General features: G+C 54.2%; 1 protein-coding gene across 10 annotated transcripts in view; it reads right to left on the bottom strand.

Moving 5' to 3' along the window:
* Window positions 1–22,546, bottom strand: part of TLE2 (TLE family member 2, transcriptional corepressor) — a 39,339-nt gene extending 16,793 nt beyond the window's left edge. For 2 of the 10 annotated variants that reach the window (XM_050934119.1, XM_050934122.1), the window contains exons 1-9: window positions 18,179–18,455; window positions 16,793–17,185; window positions 16,513–16,610; window positions 15,734–15,797; window positions 13,884–13,928; window positions 10,056–10,118; window positions 9,700–9,774; window positions 8,899–9,085; window positions 4,069–4,085 (exon numbers count right to left, since the gene is read on the bottom strand). In XM_050934119.1, coding sequence (XP_050790076.1) covers window positions 4,069–4,085; window positions 8,899–9,085; window positions 9,700–9,774; window positions 10,056–10,118; window positions 13,884–13,928; window positions 15,734–15,797; window positions 16,513–16,610; window positions 16,793–16,816 — 573 coding nt within the window. In that variant the 5' untranslated portion in view covers window positions 16,817–17,185; window positions 18,179–18,455. Of the gene's footprint in view, window positions 1–4,068; window positions 4,086–8,898; window positions 9,086–9,699; window positions 9,775–10,055; window positions 10,119–10,514; window positions 10,616–10,654; window positions 10,813–13,883; window positions 13,929–15,733; window positions 15,798–16,512; window positions 16,611–16,792; window positions 17,186–18,178; window positions 18,457–22,531 lie in introns of those variants that run through there. The other 8 variants (XM_050934121.1, XM_050934123.1, XM_050934124.1 and 5 more) reach the window with 8 other exon arrangements.
* Window positions 22,547–26,119: the final 3,573 nt, after the last annotated feature.

Below are 26,119 nucleotides of genomic sequence, written 5' to 3'. Positions count from 1 at the left end.
TTTCCCCCAGTCCACCCCACTTATGTACTGCAGTAATGTCTGGGAGCCCCAGTCAGGGCCCAGAACCCCACGGTGCAAGGTGCTGTATGAACACACATTGTACGTGCCCCCAAAGCGCTTACACCTTCCTCTAAGGATCTGAAATCGACCCTTTTTGCATCAATCCACCTGCTGTGGCACAGTAACCACGGTTCTTTCTTCCCGTGCTGCGCGCTGGCTGCCTAGCACATCACAGGTCCAGCCCACGCCATTGCTCATCCTCGGAGGAATTACAAGACCATCCTTCATGGTGGATCGATGCAAATGACTGGACAGCTTGAGGGGCACAGCGAGATCTTTAACCCTTCCTTGCCCTGCCTCCACCGTTCGCTACAGACCAGAAAGGCTGAACCACAAAGCAAGTTAACACCAAGGCACTGCCAGTCCCTGCCAGTGCCTGCTCCTTCTGCCCTGAAGCATTCCCTAGCCTCCTGTTCCACCAGGACAAATGCCTGAGTAGCATGAATCTGGGATACATTTGAAAAGGGTTTTTTTGGCTCTACTGGGGAGATCAGAACACACCTCCTCTTCCCCCTCCTCCCACCAGGTTCCTATCGAGTTACATGGTTTTCATAGGTGAGAGACCAGTTCTCTGGGCTGTCGCTCAGAGCCCACGCAAAGGGAGAGAGAGCTCAAAAGGCAGGAGGAATGGTTCAGGCCTAGAACTGGGGACTCCAGACATGTGGGTCCTATTCCTGGCCCTGGCTAGATCGTGGGCAATTCACTTCCCTGCTCCGTGCCTCAGTTTCCCTTTCCGTGACCCTTGGCAGGCTAGAGCTAGGTATGCATTAAGTGGGGGGTTGATGCCAGGCACAGATGCAAGGGAGCGGCTTTAACTGGAGTCCTCGAAGGCCACGCACGAACCCACGTGTGGCTGTGTGCAGCCTGTGGTGTGGAGGAATGCGGCAACCAGGCCACCCCTACCCTGGCGCATCCCCTGGCCTGGCCCAACCTGCTCACGCAGGTGACAGCGGTATATTGGCAGGCAAGGCTGGATTACGGCAGCACGGGGATCGGGAGGCACAGCACGCGCGGAGGATCGCTGCCAAAGCAGGGCAGAACAGCTCTCTCCTCGGCAAGGACGTAAGAGGCTATTTTGGGATGAGCCTGACCTTTAGACACTAGCCTCGGCAAACAGGCAAACGGGCCACGTCAGGTCTGAGCACCTCCATCATTACACTGCCCCCAACAGGTGCACATCTGTCAAAGTGAGGCGGTTACTTTATCCCCCAACAAGAAACCCCTTTAACTGGCACATTCCCAGCTCAGACTTGATCACTGATCCCTCCCCAACTCTGCTTAGAGCTCCCCACAGATTTCATCTGGATCCATTACCCTTCACTTCCCATCCTGAGCTGCCGCATGGCATTGCTGGGGAGCTGTTAAATGGCCACCACGTTCCACCCCAGAGGTGGCTGCATTTTAGTGGTGGGTGAATGGGTTTCCTGTGTGCTTTTTGTAGCGCTTTTACATAGGGTGAAGAGGACAGTAGGAGATATCCCAGGTAGCACTTTCTGATGTCAGGATCCATAGGGATATGCCTGTTTCCTATGGGACTGGCTCGAGCAGACTGTACAGCCGTGGGGGAGGGGAGGTCCCCCAATTCCCAGAAACCCCCTCAGCGGCCACAAGGGTGTAATGGATGCACCCTGTTTTACACATTGCAATCTGCAGGCACCTGCCCATGATTATTACTGTGTGTACTTGACAGTCACTGCAGCTTTGAATTATGAACTTCGTGTGTGTGTGTGTTTAAGTAAAGGCTCTCGGGGTGTGCGCGCGCGCGCGTGTGTGTGTGTATAAAGGCTCTCGGGGGTGTGTGTGCATGTGTGTGCGTGAATGTGTGTGCGTGAATGTCTGTGCGTGTGAAGGCTCTCGGGTGCGTGTGTGTGTGTGTGTGTTGGAGGGGACAGGAAGCGCGCCTCTCACTACAGCACTGCACGCAGCCTTTGTGCCTAGGAAGCAGGGCGCTGGGCTGACAAGCTGGGACCCGTCTGCTCTCAGCTTGGCAGTGACAGCTGAAGCGCCAGACACTTTGCACAGAACAACAAACAAGGGAGAGGCCAGTGCTGTGCCCCTGGCCGGTTCGAGCTCCCTTCCATCAGGCCAGCTCTGAGCGAGGCTGGTTTCTAGAGGAGGGGAAGGGATCTGCCTTCAGTTCTTTAGTGCTGGGAGACCCAATTCCTCCATCCACAGCCCAGGGCAGCCCTCCGGTAAGCTTCCTCCCAGCTCCTGCCAGTGGGCACTCACCCTGGAGATCGGAACGGGAGGGGAATTCAGCCTCTATAGTTATTCGCCTTCATTCCCGGGACAAATCACCTTGCACTTCCCTGGCTCTTTCCTTCTGGAAATCACAGACAATTGAGCCTCCAGATCAGACCTGTGAGGATCACAGTCCCCGTTTGACAGTTGGGGGAAACTGACGCACCAAGCACAGAAGCGAGTCAGCGGCACAAACTAGTACAAGGCCATCATCCTTCTTCACCAACACGGGCCCATGACTCATCCCCCACTCCGCAAGGCCATCAGACAGGCTAGATCTGAGTGCAAGTCCCATCCTGTGAACCCACCCCCGAGAGGGAAAAGCAAAGCACTTTGGGGAATGCGCCAAGGATCTTTGCTTCCTTGGTGCAAATTCCAGTTCTGGGCCAGATCCTCAGCAGGTGCAAACAGCTGTAGCTACATTTACCTCAATGGATCCGGATCTCAGGATGGTGTAAACCGACATAGCTCCATTGAACTCAGCGGGGCTCAACCCCCAGCTGCTGTCAATCAGCCTAGCTCCGTTGAAGTCCCTGGGGTCCGCCCCCCGGGGCAGGGGAGAATCCCACTGGAGTCAGATCCCTAGCTGGCGGAGGTAGCAGCAGCTCCCGTGAAATCAACGGAGTGAGGCCAATTGACACCAGCTCCAAATGGGGCTTTAATACAACTCCACCCTCAGCCCTTGGAAATAATCTGTCCACAGAAGCAAATTAAACGTGGATCCCAAGCACTGCAGAAACATCCCGGATTCTCTCTCGCTGGTTCCCCTCCAGCTGCAAATCCTCCCCCAAACCCCGGCTCAGCCTCTAGCCCTGGCATTGAAAACGAAGGGCAGCAGGAACGCTATCTCAGGGCTGTTTGCTTTGAAAAGTCCAGGCAACAAAACATTGCTGGGAATCCCAGTGCAACCACAAGAGAAGGGAGCCGAGCGCAAGGCTTGGAGAAAAGACGCCCATCACGGCTCTTCCTGAAAGCACCAAAAGACGGAGTCTGGCTGAGCCTGTCCAGGGCCGCCCAGAGGAGGGGGCAAGTGAGGCAATTTGCCCCAGGCCCCGCAGGGGCCCCCACGAGAGTTTTTCGGGGTCCCTGGAGCAGGGTCTTTCACTCGCTCCGGGTCTTCACCGGTGGGGGGTCCTTCCACTCCGGGACCCACCGCCAAAGTGCCCCGAAGACCTGCGGTGGGGAGTCCTTCCGCCCCGGGACCCACCACTGAAGTGCCGGGTCTTCGGTGGCAATTCGGTGGCGGTGGCCCCCCGCCGCCGAAGACCCCAGGCCCCCTGAATCCTCTGGGTGGCCCTGAGCCTCTCTCACCAACAGAGCAACCCCTCAGCCCTTCATTCTCTCTGCTGCTGTGGGGCATCAAAGGGTGGCCCCCAGGAATCCACCTCCACACAGGAGGCATCGCAGGTGTACGGCCCATGCTCCAAACCTGCTCCCACCTATGGCCTGGCCGGAGTACCCTGCACTGTGGCTGGCCTCTGCTTTCCAGGGCCCCACTGGGCACCCAAAGCCAGAGGCCTCTTTGTCCAGAGTCAGGTTGAGAGCTGGGATCCAAAGTCGTCTTTCAGGCCTGTGCACAGCCCAGCTGACCTCAGGTCTCCCGATCACTGCAAGCCAGGTGGGGATGAGATGCACCCACCCTGCCAGAGCACCAAGACTCATTTCAGAACGAGCCCCGCTCATTGCTTCAGGTCCAACACCTTCCCTTAAGCTAATATCCACTCTCACCCAGACAGGTCCTCTCCAGATCCCCGTCGCATGGCTTACCCGGCTTGGCGTGCGCTCTGGGGCCCGGCCAGCAGACAGACACAGGTGCGTAGATAGCCCCAGATCGGGAAAACACAAAGGGAGAACAAAGAGATTCATTTAGTTCTGATGTCACATGGCCACGCCCAAGCCGCAGGGGTCTGATTTGGGTTGTACGTCCCCAGAGTAATCAGGACTCTCTATCAGCCAGGAAAGGCTGGACAGATATTCCTGACAACCCAGCTATGGGGCACAATCATTTCCTTGCACTAGTGAATGGATGATCCCAATCACATGGGAATAGAATTAGATCTTTCCACCCCATGGGCTTCATTCCAGCATCAAGGGTTACCCTGGAGGGAGGACTAGGTCACCCCACATAATCACAGGTAAGCATCTGAGATGCACCCATCTGAGTCTGATGCACAGCCCCCAAGCAGGATTTCAGAGAACCCCAAAGCCTGAGGGCTGTGATGTAGCAGCTTGTACCATAAAGAGCAACAGTCCATGTAAAACAAAAGCAAATATTCTCTGGTGGAGGACAGTGTGAACCCCTGATCCTTGGCCTGGGCTGCACAGCTGATGTTGCTTGTACTCGTGACCCGTACGGGAACTGCAAAATCTCCATGGAGCCTGGATTTGCTAGTTTCTATCAGAGTGATTTTTCGGGTCTCATCAGTGTGTATTATAGCACTTCACAATCACTAACGGACTGTTCTTGAATACCCAAGTGAGATAGGGAGAGTGCACAGTCAAGAAATTGGGTGGTATCCCTTTGAATAGTCTGTGAGCCCACTAGTGGTGCTCACTGTGTTCTGTGTTTTAGAAGCTGCCAGAGGCCAGCCAGAGCAGCTTGGCCTTGTCCATGTCTGGCCAGAGAGAACGGTTATTTGGAGCCCAGGCGTATCTGTGAGGTGTCTTTGTATTGTGCTCGTTGTGTAAAGCTCAAAAGGCACAGTAACGACATTATCCCCATTTCACAGATGGAGAACTGAGGCACAGAGTAGATGAAGCGGCCTGCCCACGGTTCCACAGCAAATCTGTGGGTGAGCTGAGAAGTGAAAGCACATCTCCTGAGTCCCAGCCTAGAGCCCAGTGTCTCTCCACCTTTCCAGATTACTGTGTCCTTTCTGGAGTCTGCATTGTCCTGCATCCCTCCAAGGTCCACCTCACTTCAAAACTCCTTGCTTACAAAATCAGACATAAAAGAACAGAAGCACCCCAGCTCACTCGTGCTGAACAACGGCCGACTTTCTCCTTTTTACCATATAATTATAAAATAAATCAACTGGAATATAACTATTGTTCGTACATTTCAGTGTATAGTACACAGAGCAGTATAACCCAGGCGTTGTCTGTGTGCAATTTTACTTTGTCCTGACTTCGCTACTGCTTTTTAGGTAGTCTGTTGTGAAACTAAGCAAATACCCACCCCGGAAGATCCCTGCATCCCCCCAGGGGTCTGCGAACCCCCAATTGAGAACCACTGCCCTAGACCATCCTTCTGCGATCTCATTAACTACAAGGGGAGGGTCTGAACTTCCCCAGAGTTTGAGGATACTCAGCCTGGGGGCAGGAGAAAACGGAGGTTGGGTGCAGGAGGCAGAGACACAATATCTTGGCTAAAGGGAGACAGGCTAACAGATGCTGGACACAATTGCAGAAAAAAGCCAGGTGCATCCCCATACCCACAGGCCCTGTGTGTGCCTTCCCTCTTCCCAGGCTTTGGCCAGGCCTCTTTTGCATGCAACGCATGCGACACAAACACCATCTCCTCAAATGAGCCGAGATCACCAGGGGTCTGACTGCAAATTTCAGCCTGAGGTTGTCTGCACAACACTCTCTGCTCCCTGAAGATCCTGGCCGGTAATGATCGCATCAGCACGTGGAGAGGATAAATGGGTTCTCCCAGCAGAGTCTCAATCTTCTCTGGCAGGAGGACAGATGCTCGGGGATGAAGCAGACGGAAATCAAGAGATGAGGGTTTCTGAACATATTTAACCGCTCCAGGACTCACCGGCCAGCACAAAGGGGTGGGGATTACAATCTCATAATGCAAGATGAATTTAATCATACCAGCTCCTGAATAATTCACCCCTGAGATACTAGGATTACCCTTTAGATGTATGTAGCATTGCACAGGTTTTTAAGGGCAACAGGGACCATCTAATCCAACACAACCCAGCCCATAGGAGGACACCTACTGTCTCTTGCATCTAGCCCAGCAGTGCACAGGACAACCTTCCTCCTGAAGCATCCATCGGCCTACCTGTCTGGTTCTCAGAGGGTTAAGCAAGACAGCGTAAAGCCTGCTTTTCTCCTCTTCCAACTGTTGTCTTTCTTTGGGGGGGAGGGGCACCCTTAAAGAGACACTGTCAAAATTAAAAGCGTTCACCAACGTGTGCGGAGGGGTGTATACATACACACTCACCCCCGATTGCTGGTGCCACTCCTGCCACTTACAATGATCTAGTTCTGCTTTTAATAATGTTAAAAACATCATTTCCCTTTCACTCTTTTTGTTCTTATATAGCCACTGCACCTGAGAGTTCTCCATCAGGGAACCCCTTAACGCTTATTGAAAAGCCAAAAAAGAATTTGCAATCTAGGCCTTGTTTGCAATTGAGCAGCGACCTTAGACTGGTCGGTTTCGCTTCTGGCGTCTCATAATCCGGACTAGGGCCGTTGTGTTTTGGTTGCTAACATTACAGGGGGACCCGTGTGTAGAGAAACAAAACAAATGGTTGAATCGCCCTTTTCGTCCTTTAAATCTATCACAACAACATTTCTAGCACTTCTAGGGCTCAGAACACAAGGGTGGAAGGGACCTCAGGAGGTATCTAGTCCCACCTCCTGCTCAAAGCAGGACCAATCCCCAGACAGATTTTTGCCCCAGATCCCTAAATTGCCCCCACAAGGATTGAACTCCCAACCCTGGGTTTAGCAGGCCAATGCTCAAACCACTGAGCTATCCCTCTTAATCACAACCTATGTTTAACATACACTGCCCCTGCTGGAAGGCAGTATGGCCTAGCAGATAGAGCACCAGTGTGCAACCTAGGAGCCCTGGGTTTTATTTCTGGCTGGGAGGAATTGGGACAAGGCTCCAGGAGGATCTAGGCTGCCAGGCGACTCTGGGCAATGCTTTTCACTACGCAATACCTCAGTTTCCCCATACGTAAAGTGGGGATAGCGAGACCTCTGTCACAAAGTGCTTTGAGCTCTATGGATAAGAAGCGCTTTAGAGCTAAATACTCTGATGACCCACATTAGCCTTTAGCTAATTTAATGATCATTAAGATAGTAGGTAAGGGGTTGTAAAGCATTTTCTGATGCTGGTATAAAAAGTAGGGCTGGCTGGAAAACAACAACTCCATTTCAACCTTCGGTTTCGTTCTGTTATCAGAGCAAAACTGAGACCCTTCTAAATTTGGTCATGAGAAAAGAGAGAAAGCGAGCACAAGCACACACATGCAAGCAGGGGGACGAGAAATGGATTCTCTCCACCCCAGAATAGCCTAGTGCACTCACCAGGACTGAGACACCCAGGCTCAAATCCCTGCTTTGTCTAAGGAAAACGCCAGCGTAGGACAGGGAGAGGAGGAACACAGGACCAGAGCCACAGAAGGCGAGAGGTGGAGGTGGCTGGACACAGAAAACAAGCTGGGCTGAGTCCAGAAGGGTAAAAAAAAAACAGTGACAGGACGTGACCGAGAAAGACGGAGGGGGCAGCGCTGGAGGTCGCAGCCGCTGCTGGAACCCAGAGAGATGCCTAGGGGATGGATGTCACACACACTGTAGCAGGGCCACCCTCCTTCCTGATTTCCACCTGGCTCAGGGAAGCTGATTCTCAGGCATCTTCCCTGCCCTTGTTTGGTACCCGAGGGTCCAGGGCCTGGCTCCATACCCCACCCTCCTCCCCTGTCCAGGAGGGGCCCAGTCCGAGCCAGTCGGCACCGATCCTTGGGAGGTGCAAAAGCCCATTGTGCTACCTTTGCAGCTTTCCCAACCCTCAGCTGCGCTGGGAAGAGGAGAATAGGAGCTGGATGTTAGCCGATAGGGGGTCCCCCTCGGTCCCCAAGTGGCAGTGCAGAGGCTGCAGCCACACAGAGCAGGCTGTTAATGGCATCGTCCTCCCCAAACCGTTTGGAGACAGGACTAAGGAGCAGTTTGGATAACAGGACCCTTATTAGCTAAAGCTCCTGGTAAATGACGGCGCGTTCCAGGGAGGCATACGGAGCAAAGCGTCAAAGAAACAGCAGCTGCCCCACCGATCTCCCCAGTAGAGCCTGTCACACGCGCCTTTGCGCGTGCGTTCACGAGCACACACTCACGTGCGTACACAAATCCATGCATGTACAGTGGCACATACACCCCTGCATGCATGGGACACACCGATAGAGACACACACGTCCTGTGCACAGGTTTCACGGACACAACCAGGCACACGTCCTGCACACACGCGTGTGCCTTCCGGGGTCCACTCGGTGCCACAGCTGTTCCAACCTCGCAAGGCTCCAGAGACTTAATTAGCTTTATCTGTCACTCGCCGCGCCCGGCGCTTTGCTGGCTGGAGCCGGCAGCTGCTGCACACCAGTGAGCTCTGGGTAAAGGGCAGAGTGCGGCGACGTCTGCTCTCACTGCCGTGGTTTGCAGAAGGCCCCTGGAGGGGGGGCTGTTGGCTGGCACCAAATGGCAGTGCTCCTTAGGGACCAATCACTTCTCCTCCAGTCCACACCCGAGCCAGCCTGGCTCTGCTCCCCAGGAGGAAGGGGCATCTTTCAGGCTTCAAAGGGCTAATTGCCCCTTGTCCCTCCCCACTCCCGCACCATGCAAGTCTCTTTCCTTTACCTCTGTTATTCTCAGCATCCTGAGCCCCTCTGTCCTCCTTTGCAGTGAGCTGAGACTGGGCCACCAGTGCCCCTGACAGGGCCAGGAGTCCCGAGGCGCTGGCCAGGCTGGAAGGCTGCATGCCTGAAGGGTGCGGGGTGAGCGGGATGGGAGGCGCATGGTGGGAGAGGTGCTGGAGCTGCTGCTGCTGAAGGAGAAAGAGCCAGGGCTGCAGGGAGTCGCCCTTCCCAGGAAGGTCCCTTCCCCCTGATTCACCCAACCCCCCTAGCCCCGCTACCTGCCCCGAAGCGGTTCCAAGACCTTTTGCCCAGCTGCAGCCACGAGCACCAGCAGCTGAGGCCTATGGTGCCCAGGGCTGAGCACAAACAGAAACCCCCTGTCAAAGGTGGGGGGTGATCAGGCCTCTTTGCTGCAGGATGACCCTCCAAGGCTCCCTGCGCGATTTCAACAGCTCCCAGGGCCCAGAGCAGCTCCTAGGTCAGTGGGAGTTTGGCCATTGCTGTCACAAGGCTCCTGGTCTCCACCCAACACCGCCCTTGAAGCCGTGACGTTCCCTCCCCTCCACCCGGCTTTCCTGCCTTTTGCTGCCGGTGGGGCACCGAGTGGTGCGTGCGCCGCAGGGGGAAGCCACTGTCTGACTCGCTCAAAGTGGCTGCAAAGGAGGAGGACACGAGGGAGCATCCATCCAGCTGGGTGGGGGCAGCCCAGGGCTGTGGTCTGGGGTTACCCTGCCAGGGGCATCCCGGCTCCAAATTCCCTGATCAGAACTTCCTTCCCCTCCCCCATCGCTGGGCTACTCACCCCAATGATGCTGTTCAGTTCCCCCATGGTCACCTGCTTGGCCCGCTCCACGGCTTGCAGCACCTGCTGCTGGTGCTGGGAAAGGAAGGCACGGCAGGTCAGGGGCCCGGCTGGGTGTGAGCTCACGCCCCATCGAAAAGACAACTGAGCCTCCGGGGGACGAGGCGGAGCTGCCCCCTCCTGGGTTATGGTTCAGGGGACCCTCCCAGCGAGAACACCCCCAGAGTCGCTCACCCTCCTGGGGATCTCCCTCTTACACAGCACAACTTTTTAACCCAGTGCAACCTAGTGTCCTCCTCCTCCACCGCGCCACGACTCTACCCATCCTGCACACAGCCCGGTGCAAGCCCTCTTACCTCCTGCGTCAGGAACGGTATGATCTGGGCACAGATGGCACTCAGCCTCTTCACTATCTCAGCCTGAAAGGACAAAAGGCAGCTCTGTCATGCCAGGCGCTGGCGCTGCTTAGAAGAACAAGGGCTCTTTAAATCAAGTGCCCCGCTCCGAGCCCAGGCTCCATAGGAAGGCTCAGGGCTAGGAGTTGTGTTGATAGCCTGGGATAAACTCCCAGCCTCCCCTCTCAGCCTGCAACGGGGCTCGGTGGAAGGACTAGGATGGATTCTCGAGGGATCCCTGCTCCAGAGTCCTGGCGGGGTATGTCCCCAGGGTATTACATGCACTGGATTTCACAGGCTCCACCAATCCTGCCGGGCACAGATCCTGCATGCAGCCTGTGCCTTTTGCCCATTGGTATGAGGGCTGGGAGCTTGGCTAACCCTCGTTTTCTAGAGTTTGCGAAAGGAGTCGGTATTCACCCAGAACACTTCCTAGGGGGTCTCTCGTCTGCCCCCAAGCACCACCGCTCAGACACGCGGAGTTCACGACACCCCTCCGAAGAGGGGAGCATTACGGTCGCCATTGCACAGATGGGGAAACAGACAGAGAGACAAAGTACCTTACAAGACAGGATTTAACCCTGATCTCCTGAGCCCCTGGCTCTCCTCGCTCACCTAACACCTGTCTTTTCTTTCACGGTCGAGTCAACTGAAAAACTATTCCTAGCCAAAGGACAGGCTGTGCTCAGTGCGGGGCACAGAAGAGCCCCGAAGCTTGGCTGGCCCATGGCCAGAGCAGAGGGACCGCCCTAGAGAGGACTGGCTCCTCTGAATGATGTTTCTCTCCCTTCCCTGCCAAGTGGAACGTGATACCAAGAGCGTTTGAGCTGAAGTCAAACTTTCCAACCCACAATGAGTTCGAGTGGGTTCAAAATAAGGCAAAAGCAGTTCATCCACCCGACACTGAGCTCTTTCTGGCAGGCTTCTCGGGGGATTTGGGGCTCTTTGCTACAGGGCAGTAGCTAGGGATATAAACATCTGCTCCACCCCCTGCACTGGGCTTGATCTGTCACCCCCACTCATGGAATCTCTAAACTGCCAAGGCTGGTGGGCTGCCTAGACATGATTTATGCCCTGGTATTTATTTAGATGCATGATCACACTTCACCCTTCAGCTGGCTTTTCCATGTACTGATCTCAGAGCCCTTTATGAAGAAGAGACAACACAATCATCTCCATTTTACAGAGGGGGAAACTGAGGCACTGCAATGGGCGGTTACTTGCCCCCAGTCTCAAAGGGAGTCAGTAGCAGGAAGAGGGGTAGAACCCAGGTCTCCCGTCTCTCAGCCTCGCGCCCGGCCCCATGCACGAGAACAGTTTCCCAAGGGAAGCAGTAAAAGCCTCAGAGCTCGATAACATTTAAACCACATGCCTCATGCAGCAAATCCACCTTGGCACTCGCCTGGGGACACAGACAAGCTGGTCTGCTCTATTTTTCCATCTCAGATTTCTAGGACTCTCTGAGAGAGGTGCAGAGAGCTCGCGAGCGCTAATATAAAGCCCAGCGAAGAACAAAGGAAATCTGCCAGGCCCCTTAAGAAACACAGCCCCGGCCATTCCCTGCCACAGCCAGGGCAGCACACAGCACAGGCAACTCCACCCAGCCTTCCCTCCTGACACCCGCCAGTGACAGGACACCTGAGCTACAGCAACCAGACACCACATGGGGTTCATTCAGCCCAGTGGAAATAAAAGCTGCACGACCTCTCACCTGCAGCTCTAGTCCTGATGCCCACTCCCTGCTCTAACCACTAACAAATACTTCCCCCCGCAGCTAAAGACTGGAGCCCAGGAGTCTGCAGACCCAGTCTTCTGCTCTTAACACTAGACCACACACACATTCAGAACCGGGAATCGAACCCAGGAGTCCTGGGACGCACTCCCATATGCATTCCCAGGAATGGGATTAGAACCCAGGAGTCCGCATTCCCAGGCTCCTTTGTTCTAACCACTTGGCAACACTCCCTTCCATCTCGCTGTAGCTTCATTGCCTTGTACAACAAACAAATATGGTTTGTTCTCATTCAGCTCCCGGGGCTCCTGCTGGATCTCGGGATCCCACCAGAGTTTGGAGTAAATTAGGAAGCTGAGAATGAAAGTGACTCTCCCGCACCACCCTGCTAACAAAAGGAGCAAACTTGGAGGGCTGAGCCAGCTGGAGAAATATGGCAGTCGACTTGCCACTTTGTCAGGCACCGTTCCAAACTAATTTCCCTGGCAGAGAGCCCTGCGATGACTAGATTGATAAATCTGAAGAGGAAAGCAAATTACAGCTGGAACAAAAGGAGACTGGGATGGTGAAAAACACTCCAGCGTCTTTGGGAAGGGAAGAAAAGAAAAGATCCATTTGATTTTCAGTTCCTCTCAGCCTTCTCTCCAGCTCTCTGCTGTTCACCCCCAGCTTTCCCTGTAACGGAGGTGCCAGATAAACCATCGCCTAAGAGCCCAGCGGTGCTAATGCCCACTGTGCTGAGGCCTAATTAGGGGGCCGCAGGCCAGATTTTTAAACGTCTTTTGGTGCCTGCAGATGAAAATTGGCCCCAAGTGGGATTTGCAGAAATGCCTTGAAATCAATGGAGCTGCGTCTTTAGATGTCGAAGTACCCTGACAAATCTGACCCTTAGCCCCCCTCAGATTGGCTAAGACCCAAAGGCAGCAAGTGCCGACCTACCAGCCCATCTCTAGGTTCTTTACCTAAGAACACAGATAACCACCAGCTTACACTGGTTCCACACCTGTCCCTCACACCTTTCTCCTTCGCAGCCTCCCTCGTCTCTCTGTTTTAGCTGATCCCCTCCTAACTAAACCCATCCAAACATTATTCAATGAAAGAAAAATCATGGCGCTACCATGCTATCTGCTGCCATCACATTGATCATTCTGCTTAGGTCTTCGATCCCTTCCCCTGGGTCTGTCTTATCTGTTAGGATTGCAAGAGTTTCAGGGTAAGGGCAGTATCTTACTCTGGGTTCTCCGTAATTCATAATCACACCCAGAGGTTCTGCCATGTGCATTTTGCAATTGTTATTGATTTAAATGTTCACAGTTGCACAAAATTAGGGGTTTTAAGCCTCCCAAGCCCCCCCGGTTTTTATCAATTTACATTTTCACAGTTGCAGGAAATTGTTGGGGGGATGTGGCATCAGACAATATTTAATATTGAGATCCAGAAAGTTAAAGCTTTAGAACCGTTCGAACACAAAACCTGTCAACATCACTTGTCAAAAGTTCTCAGGCTGAATTTTTCTTCCTTTGTCCATCAGTAAATTTAGATGATCAGCGACGGAAATCTTTTCGCTGGGGTGTGTGCACGCGTGGGGTGAAAATGACACTTGCCAACATTTACCAATACAAATGTAACCCTTCCAAGTCAACATACAGGCCAGCGGTGAAAGGGGTCCATGGTCTGGCAGGAGCTTACACACTGAAGCGGGTATGTGGCTGGCCAGCTAACGGTGCCTTGGGAATGCCTTGCACTGGTCTCCTCACCTGGCTGCCTATTGAATTCAAGTCCCTGAGCAGATTGGAGGTCCAGGCCCCAAGGGAACCTCAGTTTCCAATCCCCAGGCTGCAGTCCTATGGGATTAAGCAAATTCTCCCAGCCACCCCGGGTCTAAGCCAGAAGCTCCGCGTTCAGCCTCAACCCCAGACAAAGACACAGAATGGTCTGCCTCAGAGATAACTAGGGTTGGGGAACAGTTTCCAGAGATGCTGGGCACCCATGGTGGGGGGTTGCTCCTGCATCCTTATCCCCTTCACCCCAGCTAATCAAGAGCCCACCCCACTCACCTGCTTGTGCATTTCAATGTTCAGCCCATAAGACATTTCGTAGTACTGAAAGCAAAGCAGAGCACAGCTGGTTAGAAGAGGACTCCCCATTCGCCACCAGATGACAAACCAGCTACCAGCAGGTCTTAGTAGCCTCTCCACATGGCTCCCTCCCCCCGGCCAAATTGGCCCTGATGTAACTCCATCAGCAGTCAATTACAGGGATGGGTTTCGCTCTTCCCAGGGTCAGGCCCAGATTTATTGACTGAGGGACAGATCCGGGATAGGCACTGGCCTCTTTCAGTTCTGGGGAGGTGGGAGGAGCCCACAGAAGGCCCGCCCCTTCAGATGAGGGAGGGGCCACAGGACCAGGATTCAGTTAAGTAGGGAGGATGAAAACAAGGACGAGGGATGGTTCACCAGCCCTGGAGACTGAAGGCCTGTGTGTAGCCACCTGGGCAAGCTTCCTCGGCATTGTCCCTGGAGGGGAGTTCAGTCTCCACAGCCCAATCTAATCCAGGCCAACTCTGATGATGGCCTGCCACAGCTGATCACCATTGAGCGCTGGACTCTGAATCTCTGGGTCACCCAGAGATTAAGGGGCTGACTTGTCTGGCTCCAGCACTAACCACTGGGAAATACTCCCTCTGGCAATGAGCACCAAGGGCAACAACTGGGTTTTTGTGATGGTGGGAGGGGCACTTGTCCACCAGGGACTGGACTGAGACCCACCGAACTCATATCACGAATGGAAATGTTTTTTCAGTCACTTACAACCTAGCACAAGTTCAGGATGGTGACCTGGAGAAAGTATATTATGGATTAAAGACGGTAGCTCAGGATCTTTGATTTGTCCTGTTGTCATAATACCAGGACAAAGGAGACAATCAATGAAACAGAAAAGTGGAAAATTCAAAACTGATCACAGGAAGTGATTTTTTTTTCTCCAGACAAAGCTCAGTTTAGTCTGTGGAACTCCTTGTCACAAGAAGTCACTGAGGCTGAGAACTTGGCAGGATCTGGACAGGGATCATGCATTTGTATGAACGGCGACAGCCAGAGTGACAACAGTAAAGATTAAAGAATCAATGAATGTTCTGGAAGGGAAATAAACCCTCATGCTTCAGGGCATGCACAACCCCTAGCTATTGAGGTCAGGAGGAAGTTTTCCCTGGACGCAGCTTGTCTCATAACTGCCTACTGAGGGGTTTCTTGCACCTTCCTCTGAAGCAGCCGGTAATGTCAGAGACAAGATACTGGGCTAGAATCAGACTCTGGGTTTAATTCACCATAGCAATTCCTGTATCCCTATCCCGTTTCCAACCTCAGCCCTAACCCCACCGGGCTGCTCGCCAGAGGCCTATAATTTGCTGGAATTATGGGCAGTGGCAAGTAGCAATTCTGATTAACCCCACGATGGCTGTTTCAAGACGCCCCTGTCAGAGTTCATCCTCCGGCAGTACTTTGGAAGGGGTCGTACAAAACGACCCCCGGGGTTCGGTTTGCTTCCAGCCACCCTCTCTCCACCTGGAAGGGCTGGACGTCAATAGTTATGAGGCCAAATGAAAAAATGGCATCGTTCCCAGCATCTAACAGCATCATGGCAGCAGCAGCAGACGGCGCAGCAGGAACCAACCGTTGCCAGGAATAGATGTTAACTCCTTCCTGACCAGTGCCCTTCCCCGCCCCCACCCCCTTGGGAGAGCACCCATAGGCAAGCGAGTGCAACATCACCCAGCTAGGAGTGGCGGTCCTTGGAGGCCAGCTCTCAAGCTGAATGGCTTGTTGACCTGCCCCAGTAGGATGATTACAGGGCCGGGGGGGGGGGGGAGAGGGTCAAGAGGCCCCTGGGGCCAGTGAAGGTCTCTTACCATGACATAATGTCTCTGCATCTCAGTCTTCTCACTCGCCAGCTTCTCACATTCCAGCTTCAGACTGCAAGGGGAAAACGTCTTCATTTGCGGCCCCGGATCCACCTCCACCCCCAGGGGCGCTGGCTGCAGAAGCCACCCTGCACACCTCCCACCCTGCCCCGCTGCAGGGGAAGGGGCCATCCCTGCAGCAGGAGTCGGCCATCGCTCCGTGCCACGCATGTCCCCAGTGGCGTTCCACCAGCTGGTCAGTGGCTTGGAACGGTATAAATCTGGCCCCTGGCCTGTCACCCACCCAGCCCCACCCCCTGAGCTCCCCTCTGGTCCCAGCTCCCCTCCCACTGCTGTTCCCCTTATAACACCGAGTCCAGCAAGGCCTTGCTGGGGCTTGAGAAAATGAACCTGCCTCCTCCCACTTTGCCTGTGACCCAGAACACAGCTCTGGCACTCTCCTGACATGTATCCCCTGAACTGCCTGTGCCACCCACCCCGCGGCTCCCTCTCCCTGATCTGTGACCCCAAGACCCCTTGGAGCTCCCCCTCTGATTTGTGTGCGCCTGGCCCTGCCTCAAACTCCTTACCTGGGACCCTCAGAATCGCCCCTCTGTGATCACCCCCTGCCTTACCCCTGGGCACCACTCTCTCAACCCCAACCCCCTTTCCCCTGTGATCCTAGACACTTGTCTATCTGCATCTCTCACCCGACCCCAGGACAGTCCCTTCCCCATGGCCCCCGCCCCCACGCCTGCCCACCCCTCCCCAAACGGCCTGCCCCTTACCTGTGATACTGAGCCTGTAGGAACTGGAATTCTTCCTTAATCCGGTCGCAGATCTCCAAAATCGAGAACTTGAAGGGCTGCCCAGACTGAAGCGGAGCCTAGAGTGGATCAGTAACAGTGCTGCTGCCAGCCCAGCCCACCCCATCGCCAACGCACTGCCCTGACCCACCTTCCAACCCCAATCCTCTCCTCTCCATCAGCCCCCCCACCATTCCAAAATCCAACCCCTCTCCTCACCCCCAGCCCAGCCGACACACCCAGAGCCCAGGATGGTACTTACAGGGTGCCGTCCTTGTGGGTACATCCTGGGGGACTTGCCCAAAATTGATGCCCACCGGAGGAGGGAGATCACCCTCTTTAACCTCCCCACCCTGGCTGCTGCTTTAACTTCTCCAACAGCCGCTGGTCACCGGGAGAACAAGAGGGCGAAGGAATCCTGTCTCCGGGAGGGACGGACGGACGGATATTGGAATCTTCCTCTGATGGGCTTTTTTTTTTTTTTTAAATTTTTTGGAAATACAATTATTTATTGTTGTGGGTACGGCTCAGCCGGGGCGATGAACATTTCCGTCGGGTGAAAGGGGAGAGAGAATTCCTCCCCAGTGGGTCCTGCTTGGCCGGGTTGCCTCGGCCCCCCCATAGGACACGGGGCTGGGGGGGAAATATAATCTGTCTTAAAGCACCAAAAGAAAAAAAAAAAAGGCAGGAACAGAAGGTCAGTAGAAAATCTGGCCGGATTTCAATAGCGGTCCCTGGCTAGAATGAAAACTGCCTCCTGGCAAGGCAAAGGCAGAGCAGGGGAGTCTGTCCAACCGGATCCTTAAGGTGGTCCTTTCTCGGCAGGAGGTGGCACCAGGGGCTTTGCCCGCTGGCTCTGGGCTCCATGCCAGGGACGCTTCCCACCCGCTAGAGGTGTCAGAGGGCAGCGAGGCCTGGGAGGGAGATTCCCCCCACCACATGCCCCTGCTCCACGCCCGCCTCCCTCCTTGCTGTGGTGGTGGGAAGGCAAACTGAACCGAGGGGAAACAGCTGCTCCCACTTCCCTAGCGGCTCCCCCACATCCTGCTGGGCTGGGGGAGGATGGGTTGCTAGCCGCCTGGCCCGCTCAGTCTCCTGCTTGCTTGGCCTTTGAGGTCCTGGATTTGGTGGGGGGGAGGGGTTGGCCTCCTTGTTAGCCTTTGAGGACAGGACCCCGGATTTGGTGGGGGGTGGTGTTTGGCCTCCTCGTTGGCCTTTGAGGACAGGGGCCCAGATTTTTTGGGGGGGCTGGGGTTGGCCTCCTCGTTGGCCTTTTGCATCACCTTGGCTGTTCAGCTCCAAGCTGGCTCTGCTATATCCCTGCGTGGGCCCCCTTTAGGTGTGGGGCTGGGCTGCCTCAACCAGAATCATGGGGACCACTCCCAAATGTCCCCCCACTCCTGTGCAGCTCCCATCTGCAGAGTCTCTCCCTCGCACCCCAGACACACCAGCCTCTCCCAGCCCATCCCCCTTTCCCCTCCTCTGCCCCCAGATCTCTCCTCCATACAGGGCCCCCACCCCACTGGCCTCTGGGATCTTCCACTCCCACAGAGATCCATCCTGCCCCACTGCCAGTGTCTCAGACAGGTGGGCCCAGATCTGGGTCTGGGTGAAAGTCCCCCCCCGCCCCGACCCAAATGAAGCCAACCTTAATAAACTTTGCCCTCTGGGAGCCCACGCTGCCTCCATCTGCCTGGTTTCATTTTTCCTGGCCCTTTGGACAGCAGAACGGTCTGCCGGCATTACGCAGCAGCATCTCGCCAGCCCATGGCTTGACACTGGGCACTGGAAATAGCACGTGCTGTTCGCACAGCAGTGAAGGCATCAAAAATATATAATTATAAAATATACTCAGGGTTTTAAAGCCTTTGTCTGACCCAGTGATCCAAGCCAGGCTGCAGTCTAGGGGCATTCCCTGAGCCACTGGGACAGGTTTCCTTGGAGAGACAAGGAAATCATTCAGAGCTGGTTTTCATGGTAGGACGGCACAGGTGGTTAGCCACCCCACCGCTGTGCCATCTGCACCGTTCCTTCCAGCGCCTCCTGCTGGGAGCAGACTGGCATGGCTCCCTGAAGGGTTCTGCAGCGTGGTTCTTACTGAGTGAAGCTACACCTGACATAGGTGGGACTTGGAAGTTCCCCACACCCACCTCTCCTGCACCCTTCCCTCCTGGGCCTCCTGCTGGCAGGGTCTGAGCCCAGACATGCTGTGAACGGCCTTTCAGCCAGAATTCCCTACAGGAGAGAGTCCCCCTAAATGACAACCACTGATTATTAGGCAGGGAGGCAGCCTGGCTTTCCAGGAGCCCGAAAAGCCAGTCCAGGCATGCCTTCTCCTTCCCGAAGCAGAATCCTCCGAAAGGGCCCCCACTCCCTGCAGGATCATTATTAATCATTATTATTACACCCGAGCCTTCATGCTGGTGAGAAAACCAGCCCCTAGGTCCACCTTAAACAGCTTTGCAGCCTCTGCTCCTGGGGCCCTGCTTCCATTGGCTGCCAGCGCCAGCCAATCGGCCCCGCCCGTTCCCACATGGGTCTCTGATGTCAAAGGCTTCAGCGGCTAATCAGGAGCGAGAGCAGCTGGAGGATAAACAGGAGTGAGCTGGGGGTGGGGGAGGGAACAGCCCCGGGGCAGGCTGGGATTTGTAGTTCTCTCTGCTCCCCTCCCCCTCCCCCAGCGCCTGGTTTTGCCAAGGCACAGCTGCAGCTGGGGCAGCTCCCAGAGTTGGTTTTTGTTGGTCGGAGGCTGCACAGGCTGGGGGCTGGTGTGCTCCTGGGAGGGAAGGAGGGCGTCTCCATTTTCAAGCATCCTTCCCTGCTCAATGTCATCCTGCTTGGATGACACCCAGACGCACAGGGGAATCGATCGCTGCTTCTTGGCCTTTGGGCTAAAGGCGACGTACCAGAGAGGGCCTGTCGAAGGTGTAGTTTGACTTCTAGATTTGGGGGCAGAAGCTCCGGTCAAGCCAGTGCGGCCATGCGTGGAGGAGCAAATTCCACACTTGCCCTAGGCTTGCATTTCGGGGTGGGGCATTGTCCCCCAAACGGCGCCCATAGGGCCTGTGTCCTTTTGGGGACAGACTGAGAGCCGCTGGGTCGTGCCTCAGTTTCCCCAGCTGTAAACGGGGAAGAAGGAGCCTGAGCATCTTTGGAAAGTGATGGGCGAGCTGCGGCTGATAAGAGCTAGGGATTATGATTTATTGACAGGGTCCTTCTCCTCCCTAGCTGGCCCCTGCCTGGCAGTTCTTTAGGGCCAGGGCTGTCCTCGCTCTGTGCCTGAGCCAGCTGCTCCTCCCCCTGCCCCTCCCCCTCTTGGCAAACAAATTAACTCCCTGATCTTCCAACCCCAGCTTGCTCCAGCAACCCCAAAGCGCAGGGCAGCTGCAAACTACATTGCCCACAAGCCCCTGCGACTAGTTCCTCTGCCCTGTCAATCAAAGTAACGTGGGCCTGCTCCCTCCTCGGCATCCCCACCCGAAGTGGCTGGATGGTATAATTACAGCACATTGATCTAACTGAGCAAGGCTTTCCTGCTGGCCATGAATCAGGCTTTCCAGAGAGGAGCATGTCCCTTTAACATTAAGCACAGCACCTTCCATCACCACAGGGCCTCTGCAGACACACACACACATCCCAGCTCCCTCTCCACTGGGCTGCACCCGCGGCAGAGGGAGAAGCAAAAGGAGCCAGTCCCCACCCCCCTCCCCCGGGAAAGTGAAAACAAGCAAAGTAAAAACCCAGCGGATCTTTGTCTCTTCCCTCCACACTGCCCCAAAGACAGAACCAGCTTTTGGGGGAGCGACCTGAGCATCCGACCCCTTGGAACCCTAAAAATTCCAACCCACAGCTGGGTGAACGCAGCCCCAGAGTTCCCCTCTGCGGCCCCCCCCTTACAAACTGAGGTCTTGTCCCAGCTGCAGGGGTGTTAAAGATCCTCAAGTTGCTAGGATCACAAGAACAGCCCCCCAGCCCAAAAACCAAAGGTCCTTTCAGCCCAGTAAAAACAACGGAGTCTGGTGGCACCTTAAAGACTAACAGATTTATTTGGGCATAAGCTGTCGTGGCTAAAAAACCCACTTTTCCAGAACCCACGAAAGCTTATGCCCAAATAAATCTGTTAGTCTTTAAGGTGCCACCAGACTCCTCATTGCTTTTGTGGACACAGACTAACATGGCTACCCCCTCTGATACTTTCCTTCCAGTATTGTGTGGCGTGCTATGGGCCACGCACCACCCCCGAAGTGGCTGCTTTTGTGTGGCTGTCTGTAGCTGTGAAGCATGGTTGTAGGGGTGGGGGGGGCCCTTAGCCGTGCAAGAGGCTATAGAAATGTGACCGTTTTACGATGGCCTTGTTAGGAGGTAGCCACGGGTCTCATGTAATTCCTACACAGATAATCTGAAACCCTCCGGTAACACACAAGGGGACAATTAAAAGGCTTGTATACATTAGTCCTGTGCAGCCTTATTATGCAATACTCCAATCAATATATAAAGGGGACCTGGTTGGCAAGAACCAAAAACTGGTACCAGCTCATGTCTGTTTCATAGACTCCGAGGCCAGAAGCGCCCATCATGATCACCGCAGCTGCCATCCTGCGTAACCCAGGCTGCTGGATGGTTTGCTTACATGTAACAAGTTGTTGGTTCCCAGACCAATTTCTAATGGGGAAAAGCCCCTCAGCACAGTCAGCCCTTGTTAGCTCCCTTCTTCTCAGTCTCATCAGAGAGACCACAGATGGAAGGGCACACAGCTGGGGTTCCCATGCTGGCAGTCACGACCAGGAGTTAGGGGGTGATCACTACCTTGCCCTTCCCATATTGCTGAAACCTGGATTAGATAATGTAGCTAGCGTTTATACCACGTGGTCAGGGCCGGCTTTAGGAAGTGCGGGGCCCAATTCGAACAGTTTCAACGGGGCCCTGGCAGGGATGACTTTAAAATAAAAAAGTAAGTGGGGCTTGTACTCACCGGGTGGTGCTCCGAGTCTTCAGCTGCACTTTGGCGGTGGGTCCTTCACTCATTCCAGGTCTTTGGCGGCACTGAAGGATCCACCGCTAAAGTGCCGCTGAAGACCCAGAGCGAGCGAAGTACCCACTGTCAAAGTGTGGCTGAAGACCTGGAGTGCTGCCAGGTGAGTAAAAATTAAAAAGGTGCCTCTAGCCAGGGAAAGGGATTCTCCCTGGGCGCGGGGCCCTCTTAGGCGCGGGGCCCGATTTGGGGGAATTGGTGGACTAGGCCTAAAGCTGGCCCTCCATGCTGTTCATCAGGAGGTCTCAACATGCTTTACAAAAGGGGGTTAGCATCATTATCCCCATTTTGCAAATGGGGAAACTGAGGCAACGAGCAGGGAAGTGATTTGCCCACAGTCACTCAGCAGAGTTGAGCATAGAACCCAGAGTGGCCTGAGTCCCAGGCCAGACAGAAAAGGGGTCCTAGCATGGAAAAGGCTGAGAATCACTGAGGCACAGGGATTGATTCATCTCACCCCATCAAGCCAGAAAGGACCAGTGGATAGATCAAAAGTTCAGGAACCAGGATGCCTGGGTCCTATTCCGGACTCTGCCACCAACGTGCTGCATTCCCTTTGGCGAGTCCCCATGCCTCAGTTACCCCAGCTTTGAAAAGAAGATAATGCTATATAGACCCACTGAGAGATTGACAGATGGAAGATGCTATGTGTAGTTATTCACTGGATTTCAGCAGGCCTTCCCCCTCCCTCCCCCATCCCGAGAAGAGAGACAGGGGCAGGGGGACCTAGACAAAACCAAAAAAACAAACCCCAAAGTGCTAGAATTGTTGCCAAAAAGATTCCAAAGGATGATTTCATCCTTTCTGCATGTTTCGTTGTAAACAGAAAAGCTGCAATTAGGAAAGCCAGCGAGTGCATGGGATGTAGCATCAATACCGCCCCAGCAACCGCTCCTGACCGCCGTAAATTCCCAGGATTTCAGGGTATTAACCACACTTGGCTTGGCATCAGGCTAATACACAACAAACCTTTTATTGCTACTGCTAATCGACCGCTGATTTCTTGGGGCTTGCCGTCCAATTAAAACTGTGTTCAGGGCTCAAGAGCAGGGATGATCCTGAAATGCATGGTGCTGTCAAAGCCCTGCTGCTCCCCTCCCCAGTCTCAGCTCCTGGAATAACAAAACTTTGCTGTGCCTTAAAGCCCTTTGTCAGGGGAGAACTCAAATCAATTTAGTGTCGCAGCACCCCGGGAGGCAGGAAATGATTTCTCTCACTGTGTCAAATGAGGGGAAACTGTGGCAAAGGGATATTCCCAAGAGGCACAGCAGCGAGTGAGGGGCAGAGCTCAGAACAGAACCTGAGAAGCCCCATGCTGTAACCACTAGGTTCTACTTCCCTCCCAGAGCAGGGCCTAGAACCCAGGAGTTCCAGCTCCCAGTCCCCACCCTCTAGGCCCACCTTTTCCCCAAGCTGGGCCTAGAACCCAGGAGTGCTGGCTCCCCCTCTAGGCTCACCTTTTCCCAGAGCTGGGGCTAGAACCCAGGAGTGCTGGCTCCCCCTCTAGGCTCACCTTTTCCCAGAGCTGGGGCTAGAACCCAGGAGTTCTGTCTCCTAGCCCTCTCCTCTGCCCACTAGACATTTCCTTGCCTAATCAGAGGTCCTTAATGTTAGAACTGGAAGAGACCTGTTGTGGCACCCAATCCATCGCTCTGGCCAGGACACGACCCTGCCCTGCTGTGGGTGTGTGGCTGTACCGTGAAGGGAAGTTGTTAACCACGGAGAGCAGAGGTCCCAGAAAGAATGAGTGGCCAGCCTCAGCTATGATGAGGGCATGTGGTTCCCAGGCTTGGAAAGGGCAGATATTCCCAGCTGTGGGCACCAGCTGAGTGGCTACGCACCCAGGAGAGACAAGCCGGCCACCACGGGTGCCCCCCTTCAGAACCATGGTGGAAGGTGACAGCTCTTGGCTGTGGAAAAGGGCTGAGTTCCTTCCCAGGCACCCAGGAGCTGAGGTTTCTGGCATGGAAAGAGGCTCTGCTGCCAGCCACAAAGGGACAGAGAGCTCCTGGCTGCGGAAAGGAGCTGAGTTCCCAGCTGGAACAGCCTTGAGTCTTTTCTCCCTCTCCGATGCCTGTAACTCACCCATCAGCCCCATGCGCCCCCACCGGGCACCCCCACGCCTGGAAGGGTTCAGCCGCCCTGCCCGCGCTGCACCCCATTCTGGCCTATGCTTCTGGAGAGTTCCCACTTTTGGCGGGAGGGGACGGGGAAGAGCTAACCCTTAAATATTGCAGGAACCAGCTGTACCTGGCCCTCGGCACACAGGCAGCCAGGAGGTTAAATATTTAATGTGCCACATTTCTTCCTAATCTTTTATTAATTATGTTATTTACTTGCCACAGGATGGAGGCTATCGGAGGAGGCAGAGCTGACAAACATACAGGCTAAGACTCCTCCAACCCTCCAGCCCTAAAATCACCAGCTGTTGCTACCACCAGAGAGCAGCCCCGGCAACAGCAACAGTCAGAACGTTAGTGTAGACGAGAGCTGGTGTTTCCACCGCCGCGGGCGTCCGCCCCAGCTCAGAGCAAGGCTAGTCGTGGATGAGGTCACCGGGGCCACGTCTGCACCGGGAACTCCCGTAGGTGGGACAAGCCTGGCATGGGGTTGCACAGAACACAGAGCGGGGAGGAGGTGTTTGGGGGTTAGGGCACAGGGGTGGGACTCAGGAGATCTGGGTTTGATTGCCAGCTCTGCCCCGGAGGCCCTCAGTGACCTTGGACAAGTCACTGAATAGCGCTCGGTACACTGGGTTTATTAAAAGCTGCCCCATTCTTCTGGTGCCAAGAGCTTTTCAGAATCTGGCCCCATAATCTTGTTGTGCCTCAGTTTCCCCATACGTAAAATAAGGAGAATGCGCCTTTCTTCCTCCCACCCTGGGTCAGTCTTGTTGATTTAGGGCAGGGACTGGGTCGGACGATGTGTCCATGCACCCTCGCACCTGGGCCCTGCTCTTTCTCCTACAACACCATGTGGCGGATCCTAGCAGAGAAGAGGACAAGTCCTTTCACACTTGCTGGACGGAGAGCCTGCCTCTCTCGCGGAGCTCCCCTCCCTGCATGCCCAGCCGGCCCATTTCTGTAGCCTGGCACAGACACAAAAGGGTTAATCGGCTCCCCGAAAAATCGCAAGGTAACTGCATCCTGCCCAGACTACGAGGGCTGCCAGGTGTCACGAGAGTGCATCTGTGGTGTAACTGTTTGGTCAAACACATAATGGAGGCTATCGGACCAGCAGAGGTACACCGGAGTTCGTCAGCTCACACACGGCCTTAAATTCATCTCTCTTACTAAGCAGTTGGTATTTTCCCCCACTTCACCTCCGTGGAACGCAGCAGCTCTCCTTGAAGCTGTTAAATGCTTAAATGCAGCTCCAACCTGCCTCCCTGCCCAGCAAACCCCTTCCTCGTGCTGCTTTTCCTTTTCTTCATTAAAAAATCCCCCTTGGACATTTCTCAGGATGGAGCGAAGGCAGCACCGACCTCTAGCAATAAGCTACAATTAACTGCCGCTGGCATAAGAGATGAAAACTCTGTTGACTTCAGTGGGGCAAAGACGTCCTCATGCCAAGCAGAACTCACTGGCAGAGCTGGCAGAAATGTTTGTGTTGCATCATTTTAACAGAAAATGGCGTTTTGTTGAAAATAAAATTCCACAGGAAAATTTCAGCTTTTGATCCCCCGGCAAAAAATCACAAACCGATTTTTGTCAACTTTTTTCATTTTTTATAAGCTGAAAAAAATTTTTAACCAAAAAATCTGAAGGGGAGGAGGGGTTGTTTTGGTTTTTGGAGAGGTGAACATGTTTCAATTTTGGATTTTTGTGGTAAAACCAATTTTTTGTGGGATATTTTGATAAAAACAAAAACCTTTTTTTTTCTTCCTGTTTTTCTAAAACCAAACCAACCAACCAACCAAAAGCATTTTTAACCCAGCTCTAGCCACTATTCTGTCTCCAATCCTGGCCAGTACAAGATGCTTCAGAAAAAGTTACAAGTAACCCTGAAATAGACAGTTATAGAATAACCAGGATGAGGAAGAAAAATCTTCAGAACCGAGGCAGTGATTGATTCACCCCTTGAAGCAGGTTAGTTTAGAGCCCAGAAGTAATTTGGGCTAGTATGCACTGGAACTAGACTATAAAAACCACCTAGCATTTATCATCAGTAGATATGGGAATCCTTTTCCCCAGATGTCATTATCATTCTCTCTGTTTTACAGATAGGGAAACTGAGGCAAAGGGCGGGTAAGTGATTTGCCCAAGGTTACCCAGTGGCAGAGCCAGAAATAGATGCCCGGTGTCCCGAGACCCAGTCCAGAAGCCATGCAGCCTCTCACATGTAGCTATGTCCGTTTGTCTGTCAGCAATGAGTCCGACCGACGTCAGTATGATGGGGGTGTTTGAAATCAAAGCCAGGATCCAGCGGCATGTGCTGAAAAGAGCCCTTCTCTAACCCAACAAGCCAGATCCATCACCCTGCCTCGCCTTTAGGGCATTCCTGAGCTGGGGTTTGCACTCTGAGTCCGACCCAAACAAAACTGACTTGTTTAAGAAA

The sequence above is a fragment of the Gopherus flavomarginatus genome, chromosome 24, assembly GCF_025201925.1.
Source record: "Gopherus flavomarginatus isolate rGopFla2 chromosome 24, rGopFla2.mat.asm, whole genome shotgun sequence".
Classification (NCBI taxonomy): Eukaryota; Metazoa; Chordata; order Testudines; family Testudinidae; genus Gopherus; species Gopherus flavomarginatus.
Note: the sequence above shows the minus strand (reverse complement) of the source record. Positions and strands in the feature narration are given on the sequence as shown.